The sequence below is a fragment of the Castor canadensis genome, chromosome 4 (assembly GCF_047511655.1).
Source record: "Castor canadensis chromosome 4, mCasCan1.hap1v2, whole genome shotgun sequence".
Classification (NCBI taxonomy): Eukaryota; Metazoa; Chordata; class Mammalia; order Rodentia; family Castoridae; genus Castor; species Castor canadensis.
This window is the reverse complement of record NC_133389.1, coordinates 62,124,591-62,148,710: the sequence shown is the minus strand read 5'-3', so window position 1 is coordinate 62,148,710 and position 24,120 is coordinate 62,124,591. Positions and strand designations below refer to the sequence as shown.

The 24,120-nt window shown below is 40.7% G+C and overlaps 1 protein-coding gene across 13 annotated transcripts in view; it reads right to left on the bottom strand.

The window, feature by feature from the left end:
- Positions 1-24,120, bottom strand: part of Ptprm (protein tyrosine phosphatase receptor type M) — a 747,535-nt gene that overhangs the window by 16,258 nt on the left and 707,157 nt on the right. For 9 of the 13 annotated variants that reach the window (XM_074070314.1, XM_074070315.1, XM_074070317.1 and 6 more), the window contains 10 exons: positions 22,628-22,744; positions 21,920-21,970; positions 18,364-18,518; positions 17,980-18,115; positions 15,809-15,958; positions 14,703-14,876; positions 13,699-13,830; positions 9,970-10,095; positions 8,250-8,413; positions 1,293-1,428 (listed from right to left, as the gene is read on the bottom strand). In XM_074070314.1, the coding sequence (XP_073926415.1) occupies positions 1,293-1,428; positions 8,250-8,413; positions 9,970-10,095; positions 13,699-13,830; positions 14,703-14,876; positions 15,809-15,958; positions 17,980-18,115; positions 18,364-18,518; positions 21,920-21,970; positions 22,628-22,744 (1,341 nt within the window). The remainder of the gene's footprint in view (positions 1-1,292; positions 1,429-8,249; positions 8,414-9,969; positions 10,096-13,698; positions 13,831-14,702; positions 14,877-15,808; positions 15,959-17,979; positions 18,116-18,363; positions 18,519-21,919; positions 21,971-22,627; positions 22,745-24,120) is intronic. The other 4 variants (XM_074070316.1, XM_020167894.2, XM_074070319.1 and 1 more) reach the window with 1 other exon arrangement.

Below are 24,120 nucleotides of genomic sequence, written 5' to 3'. Positions count from 1 at the left end.
GAATGTATGCAAGATCACCTAACCTGAATTAGTAGTACAGTTGAGACTGGAATTTGGGATTCCATGGGCTTCCTGTAGGGCAAGGAATAGGTGGCAGCAGTTTGGGAAAGATGATTCCTTTTGCCAGAGAAGCCAATATGATAATTTAAGGGTGTGCACCTGGTCAAAGGAACAATCTGTTCTTTTGCCATATGCCCTAGGGCTCCTCAAGCATAAAATGCCCCGGGGTAAAGAAGATGCCCCGGAAAGTGGCCTGTACTGAGTAGGGCTTGACACTGCGCTGGGAGCTGGCTGTCATCCATCACTACTGTTACCCAGCCCTGGGCACTGTTGCAATGACTTTTCAAGTCACACAAAGGGACATTGGCTACTAACTCAACTTCAGCTTGATTCTCTCTTTAGTCCTTTTATTTTATTTTTTAACTTTCACCACACCCCTGCAGTGCTGTGGACCCTAGAACACAAGCTTTCTGAGAGTGTCCATATCAACCATCTCATCTCTCTTTTCCTGCCACAAGCCATTGTCCCAATCCTGGATTAGTCCTACTGTTTCCTTCAGATCCTTTCTCCACTCACAGAGAAACACAAAAACCTAATGGAAAATCTGCCTCCTTGAAGCTATTCTCCTATTCTTGAGTCACTGTGGTTGGCATTTCAACAGCTCTACATAAAAAGAGACTTCATGAAATACTCTAAGAAAATAATTGTACCTAGTCCTTTGTTTCTCAACTCCTTTAATCCTTTTTCTCAGATGTGGCCACCATAATTAAATGCAATATTCTGGAAGTCAAACTAAAATTCATAGCTTTGATAAATATTAGGCGATTAAGCTATTTATAAAATATATAATTTGAAAATCTGGCATTTCATGTGCTATGATTATTTCTTCTCAGTGAAGACTAAGTGCTTAGCAACGTGGAAGACACTGCCAGGAAAGGAAACTAATAAGGATGTTCACTTGTAAGTTTCAACTATTTCCACATTTCAAATGAGTTGAGACAGTCTCCTTGTGAAAAAACAAGGAGAGGCAGATAGAGAAAAAGGAAAAGGAAGAAAAAATCCTACAAGCAAAGCAGTATGCTATGCTTTTGAAAATAAGTCTCTTCCTCTCTGAATCAGCATCACCACAATCTAAGAGCTGGCTGCTGCAGTACTAGCTAAAGCAGGGATGCCCCACTGGGCAGGACAATAGGAGGTGGAGTTCTGCACTCAAGCAGTGAGGGCCCATTGGGCAGTAAAGTACTACACTAATACAGGGATGCCCCATTGGGCAGGACAGAGGGGCATCCTACCAGAAGGTCCACCATGTTGGGCTTGTTGTTTCTTAGTGTCTTGACAGCATGGAAGACATCCACAGTTCTCTGGTGCCGGAGCATCTCACAGACGATGCTGATGGCACAAAATGTGCCACTGCGGCCTCCCCCATTCCTGTTAAAAGAAATCAGATGGTGAGGCAATGCCTACCCTTACATTGCACCTCCCACACAATCTGTGGGGATTTGTGGACTAAACCCTGGAGAACCAGTCTGAGGAAGTCCTTGGAAGCTATGGACTGCTCCTTCTGGGCCAGATTGCCTAGTTAAAGCAAAGGGAACAGGAATCCAAGCCTGAGCCCACAGTTCAACTGGCTGCAGGAACTTTTCCAGCTTTGCCTCTGCCCTAGAATATGTTATCTGATATGGTACTATATTGATTTTTGTACAAAGGGACCACAGCAGAAGATTTTCCAGGAACAGACACCTTATGTAATGTCTGCCAGGAATATTGGTTATGAGTGTGAGATATGTTCAAAATCCATTAGTATTTCACTATCTCTAAAACACGAAGGCTCTTTTTGCAACTTTATTTATTTATTTATTTTGGGGAGAGGGGGGTGGCACTGGAGTTTGAACTTAGGGCCTCACACTTGTTAGGCAGGCATTCTTACTGCCTGAGACACTCCACCAGCTCTGAAGGCTCTTTTTAAATAAAGTATTTTATCTTGAATTAATTTTAGATGTAGAGGAACATTGCAAAAATAGCTCAGAGAATTCCCTTGTATATCTAACTTTGCTGATATGAACATATGAATTTTATTCTATGAGTTAAAACCTAATAGTACTAATACTTATATAACCACAGCACATTATCAAAATCAAAATAGTATTATCACACTATTAACTGAATATAGACCTTGGTCAGATTTCACCAGTTTCTCCATTAAAATCCTTTTTCTGGCTCAGGATCCAACCCAGGATCCCATCTTTCATTTAGTTGTCATGTCTCTTTAGCCTCCTCCAATCTGTAATAGTTCCTCAGTCTTTCCTTATTTTTCTTGACCTTGACACTACTGAAGAGACCTGATTGTGATTTTGTAGAATACAAAGCACAGAATGTAGAATGTAAGTGTAGAAAGGACTCAGGGGCATCACCCATAATCTGAGAAGTCACTACAAAGTACAAAATGTAGACTGTCCTGCATTCCTATTTGTCTGATGTTTTCTCATAATTGTAAGGGAGGCCATATATTCTGGCAAGAAAGCCACAGAAGGGATTTTATATCCTTTAAGGGATTTGTGATGTTGGCTTATCTTATTCCTGGCAATGTTCATCTTACTCACAAGATGGTGTCTGATCTGGTTCTATGGTGTAATGGTTAGCACTCTGGACTCTGAATTCAACAAGATGGTGTCTGCCAGATGTTTCACTGTCAAGTTATACTCTTTCTCTTTGTAGTTAATAGATATCTTAAGAAAAGATGCTCTGGGGCTGTGAAAACATCCTGATTCTCTTTAAAGGTTCGTCCACTAATTTTCATGCCCATTGGTGTATCTTGTCTGCAATGATTAATTATGGTTGTGCTGTCTCCCTAGGTTTTGTATTTGCTTTCTTTGTTCAACATGCTGCCGTAAGAAAGAGCTGTCTCTTCTCCCAATTTAAAATGTATTTTATTATTTATATCTGTGGAGACAGAGACTGAATATTCATTTTATTACATGAGCTAAAATATAATAGTGTCAATATTTATCTTGTGGCTCAAATTGTTTTGACCAATAGGAGATTCATTGGGTTTGCTTCCATGTTGTTACACACTTCTCTTCTTTTGAGCATTCCCTTACTTTCTGGAATTAGAAGATGTTCCAGGTTCATTGTGTACTTTCTGTGTACCAGCTCTGAAATCAACCTTTCTTCCAAGGAGGCAAAGTATCTTTTGAATTGTTTTAAACACAATATTGCTATTTTACCTGAAATAAACATGACTGTGTTAATATAATCAAATATCTACTCAGTGTTCAAACTTCCCAGATGGCTTCTTATAGTTGCTTTTTAAAAAAATCTACATCTAAGCAAAATCTACACATCACATTCAGTTAGTAGGTCTTATAAATTTATTTTAATCTATAGTTTTCCTCTTTTCTCTCTTTTATTTCTGGGAATTTATTGAAGAAATGGGGTACTTGCCCTGTAGCAAGTCTACATTCTCTATTTTCTAACTGATTGTACCTCTTGATATCATTTAACATAGTGCTCTCTGACTTTGTAAGTCTTATAAATTGGTAGTTAGCTCCAGGGCTTCAAAAGGATCCTGGATATATGCATGGATAGACAGATAAATACATTCTTTCGTTCATACAAAGATACCTTGTAACTATATTTCATTTAGGAAGCAAGCACAAGATATCTGATTGATCCTTGTTTTGTAACTTTAAGATGGATCACTGTCAGTGGTCATGGACCATTGTATAAGTATAAAATACTTACAACCAAGTCTATAAATGTTAAATAATATCAGATTAATTTTTAAAATGCACTTATCATGTTGTCACCATCATGTCCAGACACAGGCCCTGGTCAGCTCCCAGGGGCATCCCTCACACTGCCAAGAACTTGTCAGTACTTGTCTGTTCTTACTTGTAGTGCATACATTATTGCTGCCTGTTCTGAACTTTATATAACTGGAATTATAAAGTATGTATTCCTTTGAGTTTGGCTTAATTCACTTGTGTGACTTGCCCCTGTTGTTGTATCAGTACTTCCTTTATTTTGCTAGGAATTCCACTGCAGAAGTATACTGCTGTATCTTAAACAGTAGTTGATGTTTGGGCTGCTTCCAGTTTGTAGGTATTAAGAATACATCTGCTATAAACATGTCCTATGGCACAGGACTCGTTCTGTAGTCACTTATCAAGGAATACAAGAGCTCAAAGAGCATGTGTACATCTAGTTTTTTTTTTATATGCTACCACACAGTTCCAAGATGGTTGTACAACAGTTACTTCTTACCAGCAGTGCGTGACAGCTCCAAGTACTGTAGAGCTTCACCAACACTTGGTATCACTGTTTGTTTTTAAAATTTCAGTCATTCTGGTGGGCAATCCAGTGGCATCCAATCCTGGTTTTCTGTGTATTTTCCTAGATACTAATTATGTTGACCACCTTTTCTATGCTCAACGGCTGCTTGGATCATCTTTCTTTTCCTTTCCTTCTCTTGTCTCTCTTCTCTCTCTTTCCCAGTGCTGGAGAGCTTATCTAAGGTCTTATACATTCTAGGTAAGGGTTCTACCACTAAGATACATCCCTGGTCTTTTCTTTTTAAAAATGAAGTGCCTGTCAAACTTTTTGCCTGTATAAAAAATTGGGTTGTCTGTCTTGTTCTAATGACTTGCAGTATTTCTTTGACATTCTGGCTCAGAATCTTTTGTCAGATATATGTATTGTAAAACCCTCCTCCCACTGTCTTGCTTTTTTGCTTTCTTATTGATGTCTCTTGATGAACAGTGTGCCATGTTTTAATGAAATCCAATTTATCACCATTATTTCTTTATGGATAGTGTTCTGTATGTCTTTTCTTAACCAGTCTTTGATAACCTCTTATTCATGAAGAGTTTCTCTCATGTTTTCTTGAAGCTATGTTGTTTGATTTTTGACACTGTGGCCCATGATCCATCTGAAAAAATTCCTTTCTACAGTGGGAAGTTTCCCCGCTGTCCTGCACTCAAGGCTTCTAAGGACTGGGCTCACACCGGGCGGCACAGGGTGTGACCCTGACCATTAGTCTGTTTTCTGTCCTGCAGTAATATTCCATGGCTTTTCCCATCAGTGTTTCACCTAATGCTTTTAGTAGTTGTTGATGCCCATTGTCTAGATCCATTATTTTCAATGAGTTTCAAAATGGTGATACCTTAATTCTGCTCATTGATTTGGGTTTCATAACCTGGGAGACATCTATAAAGAAAAGAATACACCATGCATATCTGTGAGCTCCACTCACACCACCAGTACTGCTCTCATTTAGGACAGGAGCTGCCTGCCCTCAGCCAATAGGTGGTGGTACACCATGCTGAAAACACTGGCCTTACCTGACAGTGCTTCCAAAGCATTCTTTCCTGGTCAATACTGGAAGATGTCAATTTACTCTTTAAAAAAATCTTAGATTAATATTTATAAACGTAGACAGAAAAAGGCCTAAGACCTGAGTGTCATGCCTAACCAGATGCCAAGAGAGCAAGAGGGCGGCCCTAATGGTTCCCCTCACCACAAGAAGGGGGAGGCAAGTCAGGCAGGCAGAAGGACAGAAACAATAGACTCCCATCACTGTCCACAACAGCCAAACAGCCCACGGTTAGAGATACCACAAGGAATGGCATGCGATTGTTTAGTTCAAGGGTTATAACTGTCTTTTGGAAGTGCGTTGTCTAAGAGGTACAGTAATCCTTAAAATTAATTTAAGCTCCTTAAAGCTTTTGTATCTTTCACTTACATCTATCTTGGTGCCTCCACTTCCTCCACCAGTGACTTAGTGCCATGGGGTAAAGCACTTGCCCTTGTTAGAAAGTTACTAATCCACTGAGACAAAGTTATGCTTCATGATTCAGTTGCCTGGGGTCTTCAGACATAAAAGGGGTATCTGCAAACTATTTTAAGTAATAAAAAAATGGGCTGGAAGGTAGCTCAGTGGTAGTGCACTTGCCTAGCATGCACAAGGCACAAAGTTTGATCCCCAACACTACAAAACCAAACAATTCCCCAGAAAACTAATAGATCTAATACAAACTGATTGAAATGTCAATTTTTTTTCTTTCTGGATTTTATTATCCACTATGGATACAAGTGGATACATTTTCACTTAAAGAAATAAAAATGGGGATGTGGCAGAGATGTTTCAAGTGTACTGGGTCCATTAGAAAGAACTGGGGAACAGTAAGTGGGGAGGGGTTAATACACCACTTTGTAGAGACAAAGGATGGGACTTCTGATGGAGGACAAAATGTAAGCAGGTTTCTAAGACTCTTTCCCAGGGAATATGAGTTTCCTGCAAGATGAAACACAGCACATTTTGATACGGCAAAAGGCAGGGCAGGGGTCAGGGCTTCAGGGGGACCCTGGGTGGAGATGATACCGTATGAGATTGAGGGCACTGAGTGGACAGTAGCCTGTGCCCTCAACCGAGTTTACCACTTGAGCTCGAGTGGGTCTGTTCAGAGTCAAACTTCAGTTTGCTTTCAGTTTGGGAGAGCTGTCTTTGTGTGCTTCTAATGACGCTACCCTGAAAAAGCAACACATGCTTATATTTTGAATTTCCACAAATTCTCTAAATGTCTTCCCGAACTGCCATGTCTTTTTAATTGCCTGCTCCATTAAGCCAACTCCAGCTGGATATCATTGCCAATGAGAAAACGCAGGTAAAAGTGCTCTGAAAAGTATGGCACTCTATTTAGTGGCTCTCAACCTCAGCTGCATCTGGAAATGATCCAGGAGTTTTAAACAGTACTGATGTCTGCGTTCCCCTGAGATTGAAATTTAATTGGTTTGTGTGTGGCCTGAGGGTACATTTTTAAAAAAACTCCCAGACTCTCAATGAGCAGGTGAGGGTGGGAACCACCTGTGCCGAAGTTCTCACATTTTAGCTGGTCTGGCGGTCAGTCTTTGAGAACAGTGGCTCTGTGTTAGTCAGCTTTCAGTCACTATAACAAACACCTCAGATTTTCAATTTACAGAGAGGGGAGACTTATTTTGGTTTACTGTTTTGGAGGTTCTAGCCTATGATTGGTGGCCCCATTGTTTTTGGGCCTGTAGTGAGGTAGAAGATCAAGGTGGGAGCATGTGACAAAGGATAGCTGTTCACCTCATGGCCAGACAGTGAAAAGAAAAAGGAAGAGACAGTGCCCCACAATCCCCTCTGTTCCCAATGACCCCCGACTAAGCCCCACCTCTTAAAGGTTCTTCCACCTCCCAGTGGTGCCATTCTGGGAACCAAGCTTTTATCATATGGACCTTTGGGGGACATGGCAGATCCAAATTATACTAGGCTCTAACCAAATATTCCCAATACACTCTCTGGCAAATATCCCTCCTAAAAACTACAAAGACAAAACAAAACAAAACAAAACAAAACAACACACAGTTACTTAGAAACCTCTGACATGATATCCAACATAATTATGAGAATTGTGATGTGATGAACCCACTTTGGCTGGGTGGGAGGGAGCCCTCAGTTACAGCATTTGTTGAGTTCTATGGGGGAAACACTTCTACTATGGATTATTTCAAGTTACCAACAGTTTAACAACCAGCTCTGAAAATTTCTAAAGACAATAATAAGCTCTCAAAGCCAGGAGCCCAGTGAATCTACCCAAGTATGGTGTTGTGTGTGTGTGTGGGGGGTGGCTATCCCAGTCAAAGAGTCAATGCTTATTTTTATAATGGTGACATACCATCTGGTACATTTTGAATGTGTTCTTCAAAAGTTCATGTGTTAGAAACTTAATCCCCAAAGTCACATATTAATGATACTTGGATTTGAAGCCTGGGAGATTACTAGGATTAGATGAGATCATGTGGGGTCCCACATGATCACTAATATTGCTTTATAAAAGGAGGAAATGACAGCCAAGCTAGCACACTTGCTCTGTCTCGCCATGTGATGCCCTCCACCACAAGAAGGCCCTCACTAGATGCCAGCAGCATGCTCTTGGACTTCCCAGTTTCCAAAACCGTGAGATAAATACATCTCTATTGTTTATAAATTACTTGGTTCAGATATTTTGTTAAAGCAACAGAAAATAGACTAAGATACCATCCAAATGCAAAATGTGCATATCTTGTTTCTTGAAAGTCAAATGAACCCTCAATGGGAGTGCTGATCATTCCCTTTCACCCAGAGTGACTTATTTCTTCTATTTATAATGAAACAAAGACAGGAAAAAGGAGGTGAGAGCTGAGTGTGGGGTCTGGCCCTTGCAAGATGAAGGACTCTGTCAAGCACTTACAAGCAATGCACTACGGTGCGGCCTTCACCACCATTGTATTCCTCCTGCCACTTGTCCACTTGGCGAATAAGCTTCAAGAAGGAACGCTTGGACACTGGTGTGTCCCTGTACATTGGCCAACCCAGAAACTGGAACTGTTGTACCATCCGATATCCATCTTGGGGCTGCAGAAAGCCAGGCAATAATTAGGGAGTTAGAAAGAAAACAGACATTATTTACTTTATTGAATTCCAGTGGGCTGATTCCACCTACTTGATTTTCATATCAGAGCAGGGAATTATTAAAGGAGAGCCTGGCCAACAAATAACCAAGGCAGCTTCCACAGGTCTGAAGAGATAAGATTTTTAATCTTAAGTGGTTACAAAAAACAGGTTTTTTGTAACCACGTAACCACTGTTTTAAATGACAGCCACAGACAAGTAAAGTGGAATAGAATGTTTACATTTTGGAAAACCCAAGTAAAAAATAAGAACATAAACATTGACCACATTATGTGGTAAAATGGCTTTACTTTAATTATAGGTTAAGTTAAAGAATAAATTATAACCTGGACATATTGGTGAGCACAGAGTGATACAGATTACACTGTGTTTCCCATGCATATAATATGGTTTTGTTTACTGATGTGAATCTTGTTAAGATCTCAATAGTTAATTAATCTTTAGTCATAATTAAACAGAATTGCAGGATTCAAAAAAGTGTTACTGGGTTTACATTAGAAAAGTGATGATAGTTTGGGCTAGACCCTCTGTGGCTACAGCAGCACTGGACACACAGGTGAGGGTTCTTTTACTCACCTGGCTTTCCTCTTCCTGAAGCGGCCTCCTTTTCTCCCAGGCCTCTGGCTGACAGAAGCCCCCAGCCTCAGTCCTGGGGTCCCTTTCTAGTCTCTGTCTTTGGCTTGATGATTTTATTTAGTCTCACGGCTTTCAGCATCACAAAGAAGTCATACGTTTACATCTCCAGTTCAGACTTCTTTCCTGAATGTTACCCTCATATACTCAAAGACATTCCCCCTCCTTTGTCTACAACTGTCCCCAGCCCAAAACGCTGTTATGCCCACAGCCTTTTGCAAATCAGTTTGTGCCAACTCCATCATCCAGGTTCTCAGGACAAAAATCTTGAAATTTTGAAATAGATTTTTTGCTTAACAAACTTTTGTCAGGCTCCTCAACCTTTTCCTTGTCCCATCTGTGCATTTAGTAAACTTAATTTTAGCAATCCCCTCTAAAGTCAACTTAGCAAGAACTTCCACCCATCCTCCTACCTGATCATCCTTCATATCTGATCAAGTTCTACCATGCCCAGGCCTGTCTTCAGCAAGAACCCCCCTTTATCCCTAATGTTTTCTTGCAGTAATTTTCCATCCACTGACCCCACACTCCTCTTTGGGTATCTATCTCCATTTGTTCATACTGTTTTCAGACTTGAGCTCAAGTCCTGTCTCCCACTGCAAGACCCTGCTGCAGTGGTCTCTGTACCTACTGTGACGGTACCGAATAAAGTCTTCCTTATTGTGCCTTAACAAATATCAATGAGTAACTTTTCCTTTAACATGGTTCCCACTAATAAACTCCCTGAGGTCAGGGATCTATGTTTTGTTCCCTGAGGCATTCCAACCTCCTACAATAATGACCGAGGAAGAGTGGTTTATGCTAAAATTCAATGAATGAGAAAACAATGAAATCAGAAAAATAGCAGTGCTAGCCCTGGCTCTTACCCTGGCAGCATTATAAATCCGGAATATTCTGCTGATGATGTCCTCTTCTAAGTCGGCAGACACAAACTCTACCTGGATGGGACCATGCCTGTGGACTCCATTTTCAGGCCAGTACTGAGGACACAACTGAAATCATGACAGAAACACTGGCTTAATTGTCACAATAAATTTACTCCTAACTGTTGAGGTAAGGTCAGTGTCAGCATTCATTGATTCTTAAGACTTCATTGATTCCCTTCCTTTCCTTCCACCAAACAGATGTTAGTAATTTCATGGTGGTGGATTCCTTGATTATTCTTGTTCTTTACCTAGATGTTTTTCTTCATTTTCTCAGACAGCATCCATTAGCCATGAACAATTTTGCTTTCCAAGAAAGTCATGTGGGTCTGTTCAGCATGCCCCTCTGTCTGCTGTCTCTCATATGGTAAAAGATGCTCTTAGGCCCTGGGTGAGGTGCCATTAGCTGTTACTCTGAAAGTGAAGACACTTAACCATGTTAAGTTGTTAACCTGCTAACGCCCAACCTCCATCATCTCACTAAGACTTCAGGGAATGAGGCTATTTTGGGGCAAGATTCAGAACCAGTAATAGTGTTGGACAGCACTTTCATATTCTGCTCCAAGCCATCCCAGCTCAGATCTAGGAAACCTGATGTCTTAAGAGTAAATGCTTTGCTCTTTCACCTGGAGGTACCTTTGATTAAAAACATAGTATTTGACAGGTATGATGGTACACATCTGTAATCCCAGCTACTTGAGATGGAGACCTGTAGGGTCATGGTTCGAGGCCAGCCCAGGCAAAAAGTTAGTGAGACCCATCTCAACCAATAAAGGTGAGTGTGGTGGCACGCACTTATTATCTCACCAATGCAGGAGGTGTAAGCAGGAGGATCATGGTTCAGGCTGGTTTTTACGCAAGATCATGTTTGAAAAATAGCTATGGGAAAAAGGGCTGGAAGTGTGGCTCAAGTGATAGGGCACCTGTTTAGCAAGATTAAGGTCCTGGGTTTAAACCCCAGTACCACTGTAAGCCAACCCCACCACCACAGTTTCCTAGAATCTCAAACTTCAGGTATTGATGTTACCAGGTAAACAGAACTTTTGCACAAACATAATGCCCAACCTGGTGGGCCAGAGTGGTTCTAGGAGATTACATTTACCACAATCCTACAAACTCCCTAGATTTGGACACAAGTGGGAAAATCCCCTAAGATCTTTTCTCTTCAAAAACCTTTCTTAACTCCCTGAAGCCTTACTAGGCATTTAAAGTTTGAAGTTACACTTCCTTTGGGACTTGGTGTTTGAGACTTTTTTTGGAGTGGTGTTTAATTTTTATCTTTCTGATTTACCTGAGGGACAGATGGCTCATGGCGAGGCAAAAGGGAACTACTTCTTTATTTCCTAACCTGTTAAGGAGCCAAGAGCAGATGAAAAGCATACCACCTCATTTGAAGCAAAATGATGTGGCACAAAAGAAGAATGGATGGATTTCCATTTTTATTTTTTGATGACTTTGATTTTCCAATGGATTAAATCCTATTGTCAAATGTTGCAAAGGTTAATTTATAGTCAAGATTGCAAAGTAAGTTCTCAGCCAACAGTGGGTCAATTCAAACAGCCATCTCTCTCTCTCTATGATAAAGAAGTTAAAAGATGGCCATATCATTAAGAATGAAAGTAGGATAACCAACCATACTTTTTATGTTAGCTAAGTCTACTGCATTTGGAAAACTACATTTATTTATTTTTAAGTAATGCTTCCATGAGATTTTTACTTCCTCACCAGTACTTCCTGGTGACAAGTTATTAAGTTGCCTTGTCAAAATATAGCATGCTGATATATATTTTTGATACCCAAGGGTACCCACTGTTAAAATGAATAAGCATGATAAGAGGAAGCTAAGGTGGTAATACTAGCCCTATGTGCACATTTGAACAGTTCTGCCCGTTTTTCCACTGACTGAGCTAGTTTTTTGCTTGCCTTTTCATTTCAAGTGTCTGATCAAAAGCTTGTCACTTACACCAAAGAAATATGAATGGCCTGGTCTGGCGCCAGTCTCTTGGCACACTGCATCCTACACTCTGCCTAAGGAAACCATGTAGAAAATGGCTTAAATGGTGCATAACACATCCATGAACCAGACATATAAATTCTTAAAAGAGTGCTGGTCTTGTACAGTTGCAAAACCTTTAAGTTCAAATGCTCAGTCTAGTGTTCACTAAAAGACTGAGTCCCAAGAGCCTCTTTTCCTCACTCTGAAAATCTGCTGTCTGCTAAATAGAACTGGAGTCTTTGTTTTCCTGTCACTAGTCAGCCAAGGCTTGGGTGGAGTCCAGACAGTTTGGGTTGAGAATGCAGCTTCAGAATTTAAACTGTTGTTCACTAAGAATGCTAGAATCACGAATGTCATGTTCACTAACAGGAACAAAACCAGCATATGTCTACACATCTCAGGATTCACATTAGGAAAAAAAAATGATTCTCAACAGGGAGCAAACCCTTTATTTTGTGACTGACTGTAACTAAATCTTGAGTTAGTGAAATTTAACTCATGATACTACTGTAAATTAAAAGGCCAGAATCCTTGGTTCCATATGGAATTGTATGTATTGTCATAAATGGCTAGAGTTTACTGTTCTGAGAGCATCAACAGAGAAGAGTTATAAAATATTTAAGCTTCATAAGCCAAAAGGTCTAGATGAGAATGAGGATGATCATTATTATTTCATTAACTGGCTTTCAGGACAGCGCCTCAACAATGTAATGCAGTACCTTAAACATAATTAAAAGCCACACAGACCCAAATGTCCATGCCATCCATGGACCTTGATGGCAGCCACCTGGAACATCTTGTCTGGTTTACAAGCTGAAGTGCTTCAGACCTTCTTCTGCTACATAGGAAATGAATTCAGTTCCAAAATGAGTTTATTCTTAAAATTCACTAACTTTGAACTTTCTATATGCCCTATCCCTGTCATGGTGGTGAAGTCTGTCATTGTAATAAATTCAGCTCCCAAAGAGCCTTGGTGCTAATGCTCTCCTGGAAACTCCATCTAGGAAAAACACTTCCACTCTATTACTAGCATTGAGTTACCCTTATTCAGTTCTTTCTCTTTTTCTGTTAAGAGGAGTTATGCAAAACACCATTTGTCATTCTGAGCTTCTCTTGTCTCTAAGTCCCAGTTTTATCTTTTATTTTACCAAAGAGTTGACAGAACTAATGGCCATCCCTTAAACTCACTTATCTTTCCTGCCCCACCCCCAGTCCCCGCTCACACACACTGATGACCTCCACCTGCAGGGTCCAGTTGAGCAGTACCTGGAAACACAGATGCCCCGCAACTGGGTCAGGGCTGTGGCCTCTCTCCACTGTCCTCTGCTTTACATGCTCGCTTTTGGTTCTGCAATGGTCAGGTTCCTGTGTCAATGACTTGGTATCTGTCTCAGGGGCATTTTCATCCTTTTGGGACAGCCCAATTTCTGTTATGGTCTTGATGCATCACTTTCCATGTCTATGACTTCAGCCTACCTTTTTGGTTTCCACCAATGTTCTGCTCTAGGCCCTAATTGTACCTGATTTTTCAGTTGTGTTTCAATATCTCTAGTTCTTAATCATCAACTGGTATTTCAGCCCCAGCACAGGCACCTGTACTTCTCAACATGCAAAAAAAGCACACATAGACTTGACCCTGTGACAAGAGCCCTGCCTGCAAGAACCCCTGGTCTCACCTGGGCAGGATCCACATCATTGAGCATAACTACTGATGTGCAGTGATAATCCAAGACTAGTCTCCAGAAGTCCTTGACTGTGTTTGGTAAAGGATGCTGGGTGACTATAAAGGCTGAAGGCTGTTTATAGCTCTGCAAACACAAACAAGAAAGATCCAAATATACCCAGGAAAATTGGGAGGGAGGAAGCTAAGCTATTTTGTGCACATGGAAATGGGTAGCATGAAACACCAAATGTATTTAGTGACTGTTGAATTCTATAACCACTGTCAGCATGAAAAGAGACTAATATAAACTTGTCTGTAGAATAATAATGCTGAAATATTCTCACTTTAATATGAAGACTTAATAAGTATCTCTTACCAAATTTTTATATTTCTGATAGAAAGGCAACATGACTCTACTCATTATTTTAATGGAGAAAATTTAATTTTACTTTGAAAATTATGCATAATTAAAATAGTTTTGCTTTTCCTAAAACTTGTTTGCTTGTCATTTATATGTATGATGGTGTTACTTATTCCTGCCATAAAGGATAAAGTTGCTTTTTTCAGTTCTGAAGAGCTTCTAACAAGTTTAAGTACCCTTTATGATATCACAACCACAGAATTAAAATTTCCACATTAGTACTGAAAATATCCATTTACTTTCCCACCAATTGAATAGCAAAAAGTAAACAGGCAGGAAGTAACGAGTTATGTTTTCTTCCCCTGTTAATTACTGCCTAGATTAGGAGGACAGGAAAGAAATAATCCTTTTCCCACAATGGTGACTTAACAGCTGCCCCTTGCTCTGCTGTTAGCAGTTTAAAACCTTCAGTGCTCAGGGTCAATTATCAGTGCTCCCATGTGGCCTCTGAGAGAGTAGGAGCACCTGTCCTGCACAAAACACTGATTGAATCTGCAATTTTTTTTGTTGAAAAAGTAATTTGTGGTGTGTGGCCATCTTTCCATGCTTGGGCTTTCGATGTGCTGCCTATTTCCTTCCCAGGACTATAAGCTTACGTCCATCAGGGCAGCATTAATATAGTTGCTGCTCTCGCCATCGATGGTGATGAGGAAAGGCAGGCAGCGGTCTGGGGGCAGGATGTCCATGCATCTGTTCTTCTCGTGGTTCCGGGGAAGGAGTGCGATGCTGCAGTCTTCCACACGCAGCGTTGGTGTCACCATGTTTAGGGTCTGCAGGACAAAAGAAGGTGCGTGACTTCCAGGTTCAGCTGTTTGTCACAGGTGACTGACTTCATGTATGCTTATGGCTCAATAGTATAAATACCTGGCACAGAAACAGCACACCATATCCCATAAATATGTACAGTCATGGTGTGTCTCAGGAAAGGGGAACTATTGCAGTGGGTTAAATAAAATACGTTATTATTTTTAACCCATTGTACATGTGTCTCATGCTCAGCAACTAAAAGAAGTAGGTCTCCTAAAGCTGATTGCAAGGTGGCCTCTCCCACTCTCCTAAATTCCCTGAACATCTTTTTCTTTTGTCCTCTTTGGGTTTTGTCTACAGACAGTGCTTATCAGGTATGAGTCTAGAGATAGGAGCGTAAGGGCCATTGTGGATCCCTAGGATTAAGTGCTTCACGTTCAAGTAGAAGTGGACAGCTAGGGATTTGGGGATTTGCAAGGAAAGAGGTTGGGGGAGGATTTGGCCTAGAATCAGGTACATGTAGTTAAAACTGGAATATGGGCTTTAGCTACATGAAGAACTACACCCAGAAAGTATTCTTAACACACATTTCCATATCTTGACTGCACTGATGGCTAGTTACACTCAACACAGGGCTCTAGTGCTGGGGACTACTTGGTGTCTTGCTTGGAATGCAAATGACTTCATTAGACTAGTAGTTTGCAATCAGGTAATTCTGTCCTCTGTTCTGGGAGATATTTGGTGATGTCTGCAAAGTGTTTGGTGCTAAAGATATGTAGAGCCCAAGGGTACTGCTAAACATCTCACAGGACAGCCCCACATCAAAGAATCACCCAGCTCTAAATACCAATAGTGCTGAGGTTGAGGAACCCTGTGCTGGCTCAAGGGCTTGAGAGCTGACTTTGAGATACTTCCTAAGGTCACAGGCACCTGCCTCCTCTTTAGTGTAACTCACCCGGAATTCCTCTTTGATCTGGCTTGAGTTTGTCTGTGGGTCCAGTTTGTTCATGTCATAATACAGAGATCTAACTTGGGAAGCAGGGATGGAGGTGTCACCACAAAGACAGGCTTCTAGGATTGCATCATGGATAAATACATACTGCTCCTGGAGAGGTAGACGGAACTAGTTAGTAATGGAGTGATCAAGGCAACCTAAAGAGCTAGAGACAGAGGGAGGGCAGTATTGGTTTTAGCTCATATCATCAAAATAATGGAGACAGTACATTCTTAACAAGCTCTGTGGCTCTGGATGTGAGGACACTTGGTTTTACAGCATCAGCAATACTGTTCCTCACAGGGAACAGCTGGAATGCTCCTGACTGACCATGAGAGGAAGAGACAAACAAATGTTACACAAAGATAAAATCACTAGAGCAGGCACTAGAATGCTATACCAGTGGTGGCTAAAATACCTTTGTAAGTCTGATCCTATGAATTCTGAACTCAGTATTTCAGATGAGGAATGAGCAGACTTCTTCTATGTTAAAAGGAAAATTTGCTATCCAAATTAACAGTGTAAAGACTGTCTAGGAAACCTGACATTACTCTAAAGACAAAGAGTTCTGAACACTGGGATCTATTTCTTTCAAAACATTAATGAATGGAATAATTACAAAAGCTGTTATAAGCTGAGAGTACAGCTCCTGTATATGTATACAGTAATTCTACAGTTTAAAAATGGTCCCTCTAGGGCTGGGGCTCAGTGGTAGACACTTGTCATGTAAGTGTGAGGTCATGGGTTTGAGCCTCAGTACTTCAAAACAGTAAACAACAAACAGGCATTAAAATTCATTATCTAATTCTGATTTGGCAGTGACTTTGCCTATAACTAATTTGTAAGGTTTTACCTTATTTATTATTGTTATTATTATTGGTGGTGGTACTAGAATTTGAACTCAGAGCCTAATGCTTGCTAGACAGGCACTCCATGACTTCAGCCATGCACCTAGCCTTTTATAGCTTTAGTTATTTTTTTAGATAGGGTGTCATGCTTTTTTCCCAGGATAGACCTTGGACATTGATCCTCCCACCCATGTCTTCCAAGTAGTTGGAATCACAGGTGTGGACCACCATGCCTGGCCTCATATTTATTACTGGTTGTCACTTTATAAAATGTTAAAGGGTCTCTTATTACCATTAATATCTATAAATAATTAGAAGGCTCAATTCTCAAAAGCAGCACACAACCATTAAGCCCCTCAACAGGGAAGATAAACTGCAAAGTGCATCAGAAGTAAATATTTATCAATATCTTTAAAACAAAGTATCCCTAGTCTAAAGAAAAGAGACCATGAAAGCAGAATTTACAGTTTCTGTTATTTTTAAGTTGGCTAAAGAAATGGGGTTAGGTTTCCCAGTGGTTTTTATAAACTTTCATGCAAAATCTAAACATAAGGAATTCTTATTTATTCTTCATTCTGGTTCAGGAATCATTTTCAAGATGGGTTGTCAGGCCTGCTTAAAATGATCAAATAATAATAAAAATATGTCTTAGACACTTAAAAAATTTAAATTTCTGATACACCTTGAATTTCAGTTTAAAGAGTTATTAGATGGTACACAGAACTTGTACAAAATGGGAAATTTCCCATGATGCCAGGCCATGGGACAGAGTTTTTAGGGACAGGAGGGTTGTGTTCTTTTTATACCCTGGAGAAGAATAACATGAACAGAGATTACCCTACATCCACTTGGCTGGTGCCTAGCTATTCTCAGGAGTGGTCTTGCTCTGGTTCCCAGATAGTTTAAAAGATAGAATAAAAAGAAATGGTACTGAAACCTTGAGTGCTTAATGTAGAGGCTCTACTGGGTCCCTTGACACAGAAAAATGTGCAAATTTAGCTCATGGCTACAGATTCTGTTGCCTGGAAAATTCCTGGCAACAGAATTTGTAACTTGAAAACTCCTTTTTTGTTTGTTTATGAAAGGAGAAACAAGCCAGAGGAAGGAAGGAAGATAGGGAGGAAGAGGGAAGGAGGAAACAGGGATTGCCAGGTACATCGCTTTTGCTTCAAGGGCATTCTGAAGAATAGTTGGTAGACTTTCTTTTGTCCATGGCTCTGGGAAATAGGGATACAGTAGAGACACTGGGGACAAGAACACAGGATGGAGGGTGAGCTGCAATACCTCTGTCTGCACCATGTTCACTCTCCGAGACCGTAGCTCTCTGACACAGTTATAGATGTCCACCACCCCTTCCCTTTCGGCCATGTCCAGCATAATGTCAATAACAATGAAGCAGCCAGTCCTTCCTGCACCAGCACTGCATGAAAAGAGGAGTCTGTCAATGGAGGAAATCCATTTTTTTTGAGGTGAAATTCACTTAACAAAATTAACCACTAAAAATGTACAATTCAGGCAATAAGCACATTCACAATGCTGGGCACCCATTACCTCTATGCAGTTCCAAAACATTTTCATTACCAACACCCCCTCCCCACCCCTGCAAATAAGGTCTCTAGCCCATCACCCATGGTGCTCCCTTTAAGAGGCACTAGGAGCGCTACTTACCTGCAATGCACCACCAATGGGCCTGCATTGGGCGGGCTCTTGGATTTGACCTGCCGGACAAATCCCAGCAGGCCAGTGGCATGGTAGGGGACCCCATGATCCGGCCAGCCAGTGAAGTGAAACTGTCTGATCTCCCGGATTTCATGAACGCCTCTCTGTATTTCCCAGTAGGTCATCCACAAGACAGAAGAGAACAGAGGAAAATAAATGATAAGCAAGAGTGACCAGGGGCATAAAACTTCCCTAAGTAGTAAGCCAAAGGCCAGGAAACAGTGAATTTCTGGGGAAGAAGGTCATTCTTAGATGTAACACACAATGTGGAAGGGTCATGACACCTAGGAAGATGTTTGTAGATGTGAAAGGGGAGGTGATGTTTGGGGAACATGCTAATTTACACATGTAATTCCACAAATGGATGATCTCTTTGGTTCTTAGAAATTCCCTTCTAAAAAGCAGACTATGTTAGAAGCTGCTAATATCAACTACTGAAATGCAAGACTCTATCTTGGCTCTTCTGTCTTCAAAGATGTACCAGGAACTGTGCATGATCAAAAAAGTTTGCGGTTAGAATGAATGAGGACTACTTTCCAACCACATAGGTTAGAGAACTCATTTTCACTGCAACTCAGTTTGTTAGGCCTCTCTTTTTAATTTGAGTTAACATTTAATACATTTATCTAAATCACTAACAATTTTGGGATTACAAACTCCAACATTACTGAAGGTGCTATGGCTGGGGAGATGTGGATACTGTCTCCTGTCTTTGAGTGGCTGTCCCACCTTGCTTGTGAGAAGCAGGCATGACAGCAAACAGGTACCAGGGGAACCAAGAGAGGTTTTGCTGGAATTCTGTGTTAAACCAGTAAGTTGAAGTAGTGAGGGAGCTGTCTGTCCCTAAATGGAAGGGAGGCTGATGGAAAGAGACTTGGCACTTGTTTTGCTTTTTAATTTGCTCTTGTTTTAAAAATAATTAAGTTGATTTATACCCATCAGTTCTGTTTTCTAACCACATGTCTTTGTTTTAAGACTATGTTTTAAGGCAAAGTATGTTTTGAAAACAAAAATTACTTCTAAAACCAAGGCTGCATGCACATCTGGGATCACATTTGACTTTCTCCATCCTCTCACTGGATCACCATTCCTGAATATCACCTCTGCCTTAGGCCTTGGCTTTGGCTTTATTACATCTTAAGGTAAACACACGTTAACCTCATCACATTGACCATCAATCATTCACACATATTTGGCAAACAAAGAATAAATTCCGAATTTTTATGTGCTTGGGAAGATGTGGAGAAGCAAACAAATACAGATTCTAAGATAAGACTTGTTTGCTATGTCTTAGTTTAATATGCCGAAGCTTTGCTTTTCTGTGAAAGTGCAAGTTTTAGCAGTAGGGAATTAAGCAGTCAGAGACTCACAATGCCAGTCAACATTGTCATCTGCTACATAGGCTGAGGGGACCCAGAGCAGTAGCTCTGGGTGGTTAGGAGACCAAATGTCATGTCGCTGAAAAAATGGCAACAGTTGGCTGGTCCCAAAGTCTCCATCAGAACACATGCCTTTGTAGAGCTCCCCTGGTTGTATGCACTACAACTTGGGCTAGGGCAGCCCCAACTGGGAGGTAGGCATGAACCAGGAAGGCTTCTGCAATAAATATTTAGTTATTCCAAGCAGGAAAACAGGAATTTCTTTCTCTGCTAAATTCAGCCCATGTGTCATCAAGCTCTCCACTCCATCCATCATGAGATGGGCTCCCAACTGATATCTTTAAAACTCATCTTCTGAGCAAGGTAAATGTATTTCTGGAGAGCAAAAATCATTATAAAGCTCCACCTTCTAATATGTTTGTTACTGATGAGATTAGCAAAGGAAATTGCTTCTCATCAAACTTTCATTCTTATTCATGGAAACAAGTTTCTCCTTTGGCTATTTTGTAATACATCTGGGGAAGAAAATCATAGATGCAAAGAGCAATCGGAGCCCAAATATTTCCCAATTCAATGTTAACTACATTTATTCTTTAGTTTTCATTATAAAAGTATTAATGTTACGTTTAAAAAAAAGTAATAGCCACTTAATTTTTCCATGTTATACAATAGCATCTACCCCAAAATGGGTACTTAGTAAAACATTGGTGAATGACTGAATCCCTGAGTGCATGTTCCGTCTGTGAGGCAGGGGATCATATTCCCACTGCCTTCTCTAAGTCCCAGTTAGAGAGAATTGGGTAGCTATTGCCTGTTAGGCTGGGCAGGAAGAGACTCACAGCCTGGGTCTATGGAGACTTTGGAGCTGTCTTCCTCCCAACACAATGGCCACTGTGTTGTGTTGTGCAAAACAATAAAAAATGAGGGAGAGGAGACCATCAGATGCAAAAGAGGAATTCATCAGTTTCAAATTGCAATGTCTGCTTGCTGCACAGAATAGAGTCCAAATCCATTTTTCACCTTTAGGTCCCTTGTTGCAACATGCTCTCAAAATAGAATCAGAACTGCAGGAATCTCAGAGCACATTTTTTTCTTCTTTCCCTTTTAATGAGAAAATTTCAAATCTACATGCAGTGTTCTAGGGAACTTCAGTGCTTTGTTTCCCGTAAAGATTTCGGTTGCCCAGTTAGAAAACCACTAATATGTCATTTTGATTTCCCCAAATGCATTAACAAGCTCCTCTTTCTTCCCTTCCTTGTACCTTCCCTTCCTTCCTCGGTTGTCTGATGACTAAAATAACTGGGTGTTTCAGAAACATTCTGTGCTGCTGGGAATGCAGCAGAGCACAATAAGAGGTTAAAAAAAAAAGAGCAAAGAAACAAACAAGCCCTTCCTTTAGCAACAGAGATGCATTTTCAGCTTATTAGAGAGCTGACTATTGTTCAAAGAACTGTGTGTTTAAGGGATGGCTTAAGAAAAAAAATACTGAGGGTCTTTTATTGCTGTTTTAATGCAGTTATTCATGAGTGTTCTTGCCAAGAGCCATACAAAAATCCGACGTGTGGTTTTTTTCCTCAATCCTGCCTAAGAAAGAAAAAAATTGACATCAAAGTGTGAGTTTCTGAACTTGAAGAATCGAGTCAACCAGAACTTCACATTCTTTGAAGTTTCCAAGCCTCCCGCTTGCTTATTTAAAAAGACAGTCTAAGTGGAGGGGGGGGGGGAAGCAAATAGTATGAGAAATGGATTAAAATAAATGCAAGCCTTCTCAGCTTTGCCATACTATGACAAATCTGGATTTGTAAACCAGGATTGATAGTTCAAATCATCAGTGTAAATTAGCTAATAACAAAAGCTGAAATTTCCTTGATTTCCTAAAAATGGCCTTGTTAATTCAAAATATGCACTTAGATACAATGAGAATATAAAGAGGAAGACTAGGAGCCACTGCCCAGCAGTCCTCGGAGGAGACCTGGTACCATTCAGTGAGTAGAAGCAGAACAAATTCACGACAAAATCGCGAAGTCAAGTGCAGCTGCACAGGGCTCAGTTAAGGAACTGGCTCTTGATAGAAAAGTGTGTGGCCTTTGGAAGGCCACATCACCTCCACTTTCCCCACAGCCTACCTGTGACACTTCTCTGGATGGACTGCAGTTTGCTTCACCTCCGGCCCCTGCCTATGTCAGCAGAAAGAGGGGGGAATAAGGAAATTCCCTGTTACGCCCTACAGTGCTTCCCAGTGAAGAAGCCCCATCCATGCATATGGGATGAGGCAAGGTAGAACCAAATCACAGCATTCATAGACTCGACACCAGCAACTACAGAAGATTAAAATCAGAATGGGCATGAGGATGAAGGAAGGCGCTGGCTCATGCAAGCCCATGTCTGATGGCAATTGGTCAACTTGGGCTTCCAGGTGGGTCACTTCCTCATGGAAAACCCTCCAGTCCATTTTGAACTGCAGGTCTGAAAAGCCTCAAGGGACTGAGAGATTCCAGGAAGAGTTGGGACCTATGTTAACCCACTACTGGGAAAACCATGTGGACATTCCAACACAGGAAAAACTTATCAAACTGGAAGGATGTAGAATAATGTTAATCAGGATAAAAAGAAAACAGACAGTATCTTTTTGCTTAGTTGCAAAATATATATTGTTATGAAATGGGAATGGTTTACTTTAAAGATGGAACTGAGCTATTATAGAATCAGACGGCAAGATGCAGCCTTGAGAACACACCAGACACAGCCTACCTGTGTTCAGATATCACTACATGTAAACTGCCCTAGGTAAGTTAATGGGGTTAGGCCACTACCACCATAGCTATTGCACTTACCTTTTCAACAGCAAATGTTCTTATCACATATTCTGCCAGTAGCTCTGTTTCTATTAGGGTGACTTTAATGTCTTTATATATCTCTGTGTCATCTGGCCAGTATTTGCAGCATTTGACCTTCAGAAAATACAAAGGAAGTTATGGTTTAGATAGTGTGATGAGTCACACTATGACATATTGTAGGAGAAAATCTGCACTCAAAAACAAAAGTTAACAGTATACACAAGAGCAAGGTCTATTTTTGGTATCATCTATGTTTTTCCTTTTTCTAGAAGAAAACTATGTTTGAGTCATGGGAGGAGTAAAGCTTACAAAAATGGTCTAAAGTTAAACTGTATTTATACTACAAATATCCCAGTTACAGTAACCATCCATTTCTCATGCATCTCTACTCAGGTAATGGTCTGGAAAAATAAACCACAGAAAGGAAGTTTGCATATTTTAGCTCCTTGGAATCTTAAATCTTTCTAATTGTCTGTGAGCAGACAATTAAAGTCAAAGCTAAAGATTAAAATTACTTTTTCTGCTGGGCTCTGGTAGCTCACACCTGTAATCCTAGCTACTCGGGAGGCAGAGATCAGGAGTCAGCCCCAGGAAAATAGTTCCAGACCCTATAATGAAAAAAACCGCATCACAGAAAAGGGCTGTTGGAGTGGCTCAAGCAGTAGAGTGCCTGCTTAGCAAGTGTGAGGTTCTGGCTTCAAAGCTCAGTACCATAGGAAAAGGTTACTTTTTCTGAAGGAGGTAACTATGTGGCTTTCCCAAGTTACAACTACAGATTCATTTAAAAATAAGCAAATCCAATAAACAAAACTTGACAAAATATGAACACAGCCTTTCCATATTATTTGAAGCATCTGACCTGAGGATTTTTCAGGTAGAAGAAATTTGGCAGACTTAACTCCTCCTAGAATTTTTTTAATGGTGCATCATTTCCAGATGTTAGCATAAGCTTGGGATGAGGAAAGACCATAGCAGAGGCTGGGCAGAGCCTGCAGTCATCCTTAGCCTCTCTCCTTGGTCTGTTTTGCTTCTCCTGAGTTGTTGCCCTTCCGTTGTGACTGTTTATTCTATAAACTCTGTTCCAAGAATTCAATGTGATCCCTTGATCCCATTGTTTTGTGGGCCTGTCCCCTTGCAGATCCTCAAAGGCCAAATGTTTATAAGAGAATTCTTGGCTCTGTATCCATCACTCCCTTGCTGACTTCTATGTGAGTGCCACTGAGATTTCTTCTGTCACCCAGGCACAAAATCTGGTCAATTCCTTCTCCAAAATGCCAGTGTGAGAGTGTTGCCAAGTCCAGGAGTGTCATTGAAATGCCACTTTTTATTTCCTTTGCCATATCTTAGTTTGGGCTCTGGAGTCTTCCTGGTATGGGTGTTCTACACAGATGAGTACCAGAATAGCCCTTCCCAAGCAGAATCCCATTCACCGACCTACAGTGCTCAAGGATTTCTATTTCTAACTACTGTACATGAAAGTAAATACAGAT